At 38.3% G+C, this 8,278-nt stretch overlaps 1 protein-coding gene across 1 annotated transcript in view; it reads right to left on the bottom strand.

Annotated features, from left to right (window-relative positions):
- Nucleotides 1-5,130: 5,130 nt before the first annotated feature.
- Nucleotides 5,131-8,278, bottom strand: part of MPP7 (membrane palmitoylated protein 7) — a 129,488-nt gene continuing 126,340 nt past the window's right edge. Inside the window, exons 14-15 of the mRNA XM_012803300.2 lie at nucleotides 7,290-7,433; nucleotides 5,131-5,316 (exon numbers count right to left, since the gene is read on the bottom strand). Coding sequence (XP_012658754.1) covers nucleotides 5,137-5,316; nucleotides 7,290-7,433 — 324 coding nt within the window. The 3' untranslated portion in view covers nucleotides 5,131-5,136. The remainder of the gene's footprint in view (nucleotides 5,317-7,289; nucleotides 7,434-8,278) is intronic.

The following is an 8,278-nucleotide window of genomic DNA, read 5'->3' as shown; positions in this document are numbered from 1 at the left end:
CAGCACAGGGCTGTAGGAAACCAAAGGACACTCACACCCTGATTCTGCTACTCATCCCCTGTGTCACCTGGGGCGAGGTACAGAAGCCCTACTCTTCTAAATATTAAGATAATATCTTTCATATAAGACAAGTGGCAGGGTTGAGATAATATATGGGAATCATACAGTTATTTCATTATTGCTAAGTACAATGTAGTTAGGCAGTATTTAGGCCTGTGTATGTGTACAGCTATTGTAAAACTCAAGTATTAATATTTCCTTTCTTCCAGAGAGGCTGAGGCTGGAGGATTGCTTGAACTGGAGAGTTAGAGACCAGTCTAAGCAAAGCAAGACCCCATTTCTACTAAAAATAGAAAAATTAGCCAGGCATTCTGGTGGGTGCCTATAGTCTCAACTACTCTGGAGGCTGAGGCAGGAGGATTGCTTGAGCGCAGGAGTTTGAGGTTGCTATGAGCCATGATGGCATGTGATCCTGGGCAACAGAGTGAGACTCTGTCTCATGGAAACAAATAAATACACAAAAACCCCCAGAAACTTGAAGTGTAACTGAGCAAGCATTTGCAAAAAAGAGCATTAACACGATTAAGGGAAATTTCTTTCAAATTAACAATTATATAGTATAGCCAGTGGTTTAAAAAAAATGGTTCCCTTTTCTATCAGAGATTAACTAGCTTTGTTCCTGGTGTAACACTTGGTGGGAAGCAATGAAATTTTTTGAAATAATAAAGCCTGTAACAAATGATTAGATTTACTAACAGGGGAATGTTTATGCAGGGTGATTAAGAATACTGATGCAGCCATTTTTTAAACTGTGTGATGAGATGAAAATGAGGATTATGAGACACGGAGGCTCACAATTACTGCTGATTCCTATCCCAGAGTTTGTTCCAAGTGCTTGATGAGATGAATGAATTCTTTCATTTCAGGCCCATAACAAACCTATGAGGTAATTGCTATTATCATCCCCATTTTTCTGAGGAGAAGATGAACACTAGAAAAATTCAGTGTTTTTCCCCAAAATTTCAAAGCTAGTAACAGGCAAAAAACCTGGATGTGAACTCAAGAATCCTGGCTCCAGATCCCATGTGCTTAAATGCTACATGGCACAGTCTTTCTGTGGAAGCAGAGCTGGAGCTACCAGGCTCAAGGACGAAGTTCAAGGTCAGGGCTAGTCTGTCTGTCTGTCTAAGCAGATGACAGTTTGTTCTCATAGGCACAGTGGAAAAAGTTTAGTTTTGCTGAACCGGAACTGAGGGAGAGGATGCATGTAACACTGTGGTTCCTGAGGGGGAGGTGAGGGAGGACGTGGAGGGGGGCTTCCCATCATGGATGGTCTTGGATCTTCCATATCCCACTGTTTCCCCCACATCTTAAAATTGCTGGACGCTTGGGTTACAGCAATGATTTTCGATTGGTGTGCCACAAAAATTTCAAAGATCATCCATTAAATTATTTTCGAAAGAAGTTCAAAGCCCAGTAAGTATACCCTCCTTCTTACTCTTTTTTTTTTTTTTTTTTTTAATAAACATAACTGAAGTGTGCCATGGAAGGTTAACTATAGGTCCAAGTGTGCCGTGAGATTTAAAAAAGTTGAAAACCACTGGGTTAGAGCAAGACTAGTGAATGCCATCTCTCCAACAACCTCAATGAAGGCAGGGTTTGACTGAAAAAAAAAAATAAGAAATTTAATTTTAGACATGGCAAGTGCAAATACATCGCTTTGTGTCACAGAAAATAGAAACTGTTCTACCACGGGAGACAGTATAATAGAACAGAGTAACAGTATAATAGAATATCTAAGTGGGGAAAAAACATTCAAGTGTACACGTCGTGTGAAGATACTTTATTAAGATCAAAGGGTTTTCATTACATTGACTTATAAATCTTTACTTGTCCAAACGAAAATAAATAATAAAAATCTGTATCTTCAGGAAGATTTTGACAACATAGTTTTGTAAGTCAGTGAGAAGTTTACATGTTTGTTAATTTTAAATTATAAAAATTTAGATACATTCGATCAGTCTACAATAGCAGGAACACTAGCCTTAAAGATACCCCACACTTCCCTGTTGGTGGGTACAATCGTGGTAATAAAACCGTATTTCAATTTCACCTTTTTATTTTTAACCAACTCTAATTTGTCAATTATGGGGATATGAAATTTCCTTTTAAATACATGAACTTAACAAAAGTGAACTTTCCTCTTCTGTCAAATAGCGGCGGACACTCCATCATCCTGGGGTCAGGCTGCTAACAGGGAAAAGCACAGCGACTTTCCTCCTTGCTGGAGAAAGAGATTGGCAGTGAAGACAGCACAGAATTACAGGTCTTTTGTTACGGATATCAAGGAACTGTTGGAGTTAGCCCTGCCTTCTTCAATTTTAATCAAATCTCTCTGTAAGCATCAAGATGGCCACATAAACCCCACTTTCAAGACTACGTATTCTACCTGATTCCTCACACTGCCAAAGTGCCCCTTTCTTTTTGTTATTTTGAAAATATTGTTCTGGAGTTGAGCTGGGTGGTTCACGCCCGGAGTTCCAGCTACTTTGGAGGCTGAGGTGGGAAGAGCGCATGAGCCTAGGAGGTAACGGCTGCAGTGAACTGTAATTATATCACTGAACTCCAGGCTAGATGACAGAGCGAGATCCCATTTCTTAAAAAAAAAAAAAAATTTTGTTCCAGCTCTGGTCTAATAAAGAAGGAAGGTCTGGACAGTTCTATTTTTTCACACCACCCCCACCACTTCAACGACCATAAAGCACTTAGTTTCCACTGTCTACTACCATAATCTCTGCCCCCACAGTAAAGAATTAAAGAAATTATCTGCCAATGGAGAAAAAAAAATCAATGTCGGTATTTCAGGATAAAGAATTTGAACTGTCCAAATTATTCAGATGATTGCCTAAATGATACATTGCCTATCTTTCTTTGTCCAAGAAGTCTTGATGTCTAGGAAATTTTAGCCAATGTTCAAAGAAGGGAATATTTTACCCAGACCAGCTACTTAAGACTTATACTCCTATTGGATCTGCTACTCAACTTTAAAGTACAGCTTTAGTATCAGATCTAGTAATCTATCTCCTCACTTTTTTTTTTTTTCCAAACAAAATTGCTTATTGTATTTAACCGATAAACTTAGAAATCACTGTTTGGGTTGTGTTATTACATAACATTTAGGCTGATTACCTAACTGTTTGGGGGTGAATGTGTATCGAGGCAGGGGAGTAGCTGTCTCTGTTTCTAATATGTAACTTGACACATCTCAGGGAAATCCAGGGACTAATGCTAGCAAGTGTGGGGTGTGCCTGTGATGCACCTGTGGGTCTATTTGTGTAAAGGTCAAGTATTTACATGGAATGTTGACCTTGACTTATAAAACTACTGTTTTATATTAGGACATCTTTACATACAATCAATTTATTTTATCAATATCCCCATTTGATATTTAAAAAAATATGCCTTTCAAATATTTCATAAATATATAAAAGTTCACTACATTCTATATTTCTTTAAGCATGACATCTAAACTCTCTTTATAAATCAACAAAATATAACTTTTTTTTCTATTTGAAAGTCACAGATGCAGTGATTTTTGGCAGGGCCTTACTGCATGCAAGAATAGCAGGCATGTTCCCTTGTACGAACTTACAGATATTTCTAGTATTCTGAACTATATATTATAATCCACTCACCAGAGATCAGTAGTATCAAAGAAAATGAGCGATCCCATCTAAATATTTACAATATGCGAGTCTTGCTTAAACTTCTTTAACACTGGCAAAGTTTGAATGGAACCTAGAAAGTGTTAAGAATCATTTTGGTGACAAAAAAACAAGTTAACATGACATAAAAAGTTTCCTTAAAGAGATCTTAGTGCAAATTTAAAGATATGGTGATGAGGCCAGGTGTGGTGGCTCATGCCTGTATTCCCAGCACTCTGGGAGGCCAAGTCAAAGAATTGCTTATGTTCAGGAGACTGAGAACAGCCTCAGTAAGAGCAAGGCCCTCTCTCTACTAAAAATAGAAAAATTAGCTGGGCATGGTGGTGTGCACCTGTAGTCCCAGCTACCCAGGAGGCTGAGGCAGGCAGATTGCTTGAGGCTTGAGCCCAGAAGTTGGAGGTTGCCGTTAGCTCTGATAATGCCATAGCACTCTACCCAGGGCAACAGAATGAAACAATCTTAAAAAAATAAAAAAAAGATGTGATGAATTGCACATATTTTTAAAAAAAGATTACATTTTCTTTAATAGTATCAGTAATATATAAACATGCTTACAGTCTTCAGAATAGGAATCACATTCTTACAACTTATTGGGAAAATCCAAATCTGGCTAAAAAAAAACTATTTGGTGACTCCAGAAATGTCTTCTGAAGATTTACAAAAACAGATGTTCTTTGTAATCATTTCTTGCCCCAGGACACTACCATTCTTACTACGATTAATGCCATAAGGAGAGATTTTAAGTTATATATAATAATTTTTAAAAGTGTTTTCTCTTATTAAATATTTGTTGAGTTGTGGACACGTACTCATAAGAAATTCTCAACCTATAGTACGAAAATTCACGCAAGGTAAATTTTCAGTTACTCCTTTAAGAAAGATGTTTAAAATGCTTATAAACTGAGAACATGTTGGGGCTCTATAAGGAAAAGTTTGCACTTTCTGAATAGCAAGAGGACTCCTTCTGTCCTCCCAGTTAAACCTGTGATGATCCACTGGGAAGCAGCAAAGCTGTCCTGCCCCAGGCTGCTGAGCTGATGCCAACCAACTGCCAACACACAAACTCCATGGCAGTATCCAGATCTGAGCCCAGGAGAAGCACAAAGTCTCTCTGTCTCTTTGAACAATCCAGTCTCATCTTGGAGACAGGGCTACATTAAAGACAAGTAGAAGGTTCAAAGTTTTGCTGACAATACGGTACTGTGCAAATTTTGATTCTGGATCTTCTACTCACCCATTGTGTTTGAAATAAGGCTGTAAAAAGATACAAGCAAAAGCGGCATTCAATGTTAACCAAGATTACATACCGATGACAGTGACACAGATTTTAAAACCCTACCACCAAAATGGCAACTGATTTAATCATGCACTTTATAAAAAAAAAATAAGATGATGTGGACATTTCCCTTAGTTATGAATGTAACCAGCTCACTGGTACCCAATGGGCCTCTGTCTCTAATTTGTCAAAAGTTGTCTTTAGCTCATTGAATGCCATGGTGAGATCATCATTTATGATGATTTTGTCAAAAAGGTGACCATATTGACTTTCCATGATTTGTGCAGATTTGATCATTTCTTGAAAGTCTTCTTCCTACAAAAGGAAGTATTTAAAAAAAAAAAAAACTTGGGTTAACTAGGCAATCACCTCACTTCACATCAATGCAAACACTCTACTATTAGTTCACCCAGTGCTGCTGAGGTCAGTCTTTCACCTCAGCCAGAAATAAAAATTATCCCCTTTAATCTTAGACTATTCAGATGCCGTAATTTCTAATATGATCACTCTGATTTGATTGTATTGAAATTGCTGCAAAAAGAGGCTGGGCCCCTGTGGCTCAGTGGTTAGAGCGTCGGCCCTGTGTGCCGGGGGTGGCGGGTTCAAACCTGGCCTGGGCCTGCTTAAAAAAAGAAATTGCTACAAAAAGAGTCCCAAGTCCTGCCTCAACTGAATCTCGGGATGATTAGTCACGAACTCATCATCCCCAAGTACGTCGGTGTTAAAATAGCTGCTAATGGGGGGAAGAAGAACAGTTTGCTCTGGTGCTTTGCTGCATCATTTATGCTTATTCATAGGAAGGAATTTATAGTATAAACTCCTTTTTCAGAGCTGGGAACATTTATAAAAGGAGAGGTATCATGTTCTTCCTATGTCTCACTGGAAGTGTTTCAAGGAGCACTTGATGGCTGAACTTTCTGAAGCCAGAAAGTATTTTAGTTGGCTTCATAATATAAATGTGAGCTGAATCCTAAGATTTGTTTGTTATCTCTTATTATCTTCACTGAGAAACCTTTACATTTATAAACAGTACAATTACTCTTTACACTGCAACACAATAAAATCATTTCAGCGTCTACATGTCAATGTCACTAAGATTTTGCACCAGAAAATTTAACTTTCCTGTTATTTAAGAGCCTTGAAGAACTAACGTCACAGGGCAGTACCCTGTGTATTCAGCCTGGCTATGTTTGCAGCGTGTTAGAAAAAAGATACTTATTAAATATTGGGAATCAAAAACCTGGTCTGTGTTTTGTAACTATTATGAATAGCTTACAAGTTAATACAGACTAAGGTTAAAGATGAGCTAATTAAGCGGAAGAGAAAATAAAAAGCTCTTGATGTTTAGTTTCTGGGCTTTTTTATTTTTGGTTCAAAGGCAAGATCAAGAACAAAAAGGATAAAAGGCCTTACCAAGAGCCATTATAGTCATTAAAACACCACAATCACTGCTTCTGATAACACTGACGTGAAATACAAATATTGTTGAATAATATTAGTCTATTTGTCCTATGAGGTTAGATAATGAAGTTTCAAACTCATCCCAGAAAAAGTGCTGCATAACTCACTGCTGAATATCACTATGGTCACCCTCAAGGTACTCCCCTTGGGAAGTGATGCTCTCGTGCCAGTGGCTAGTCTACCCTTCAAAGCAACTTTGGAACTGTTTTTCTGGAATGGCTATTGGAGCCGTCAGCATACAAGGTCTGACAGTGAAGTTTCCAAACTCATCCTAGAAAAAAGGTTTTGAAGGGTGGATGAGGTGCTGGCATCCAGGAATAGCTTTCCAAGGGGAGGACTTAGAAGGTGGCCATAGTGATACTCAGCAATGAGGTATGTAGCTCTTTTTCCAGGATGAGTTCATGAACTTAATTGTCTGAGCTCCTATGCCCAAAATGGGGCTTTTTCTTTTATGGTGCCAGATATCCAAGGAGATTAAGGATGGTAAATTATTAAATTTTTCATTAGACTATTATAAACTATATATTACTACTAATAATTACTGACTTTGGTACATTTAGCTTTAAAAATATAAAGTTAGTCTGAAAATAATTTGTCTAACTTTTATACACAGGATCAACCTTACAAAGTCTGAAATGTATGTATAACAGGGTACGAATTAGTTTTAAGACAATTTAACATGAAGATCTATTAAAAGAAGCACAAAAAGTACAATTGCTCAAAATGTATGTATGTAAATATAATTCGTTTACAGATTTTTGGTTCATGATTTCACCTGCTACAGTCTGTCTGATTTGCTGTTTATGTCTTATCATTGTCACACTTACTGTAAAGGGTTTGGCGGCACCCTGGTCATCTCTGCTTGATATAATCTTTGCATTTTTTCTTGTCTCTCTCAAACGCTCTATTGAAGGAGGCTTTATAAATATCACGTAGGGCTTAAATTCTAGTGTCCTTAAATGCTTGACTGTCTGTAAGGAAAAAAAGAACTTTTCTTGAATTTTTACCATAGCATCGTGAGTTACTCAATTTTCTTCCAAGGAGAAAATTCCTCACAATTATTCTCTAATTAAGGTCAGTAAGTCTTCTGATACATTATGATTTTATTCATTCAATGTTGCAAATACCCTTGAAAAGAAGTTGGAGAACGCAACTTGCACTTTAAAATGTTTTGAAATACACTGTATCATTAACATTGGACAGAGGTGGCTAAAAATATCACAAAACTGGTTTTTAGATTAAATACCTAACAGACGTGATGATTTCGATAACCTTCTGATCACGAGGGTCTTCCGACCACCCCATGTAAGGCCTCTCCCTGTCTCAAGCAGGAGTTCTGTTTGTGTTTTGTTCATTCTTTCAGAGTGTCCTTGCACGGAAACCTGCCCACATCCTCCCATCAAATATGTTATGTTAGGTACGCTGTGCTTTTCGGGACTCAGCTGTAGCCAAGGGTGAGAGTGAAAGGTTATTTTGGAGCTCTGTATCAGGGCTTTTTGGAGCATGAATATAAATCCTAACTCCGCTGACAGGTCAGGCCCAGTGGGTTACGTGTGTGCATGAGCAAGAGCGGACAGTGGTGGTGTTAGGGGTTTGGTGGGGGGTGAGGGGGGGTGAAGAGGCTCTGGGGAGGAAGGCAAAACAACAGTATGGGAGGCTGAGTGTGGCTGGACTCTGCACACCATAGAGAAGTGGCAGACAGGTGACAGAGAGGTTCTGCACAGGCAGGACCACCCTATCCACAGCTGTGCCAGAATTGGGAGTCAGCCTTTTTTTTTTTTTTTTTAATTTTTGCTTTCAATTTCTGCTGGCTTTC

The sequence above is a fragment of the Otolemur garnettii genome, unplaced genomic scaffold (genome assembly GCF_000181295.1).
Source record: "Otolemur garnettii isolate 467f Iridium unplaced genomic scaffold, OtoGar3 scaffold00019, whole genome shotgun sequence".
Taxonomy (NCBI): domain Eukaryota; kingdom Metazoa; phylum Chordata; class Mammalia; order Primates; family Galagidae; genus Otolemur; species Otolemur garnettii.
This window is presented reverse-complemented; position numbering and strand designations above follow the sequence as displayed.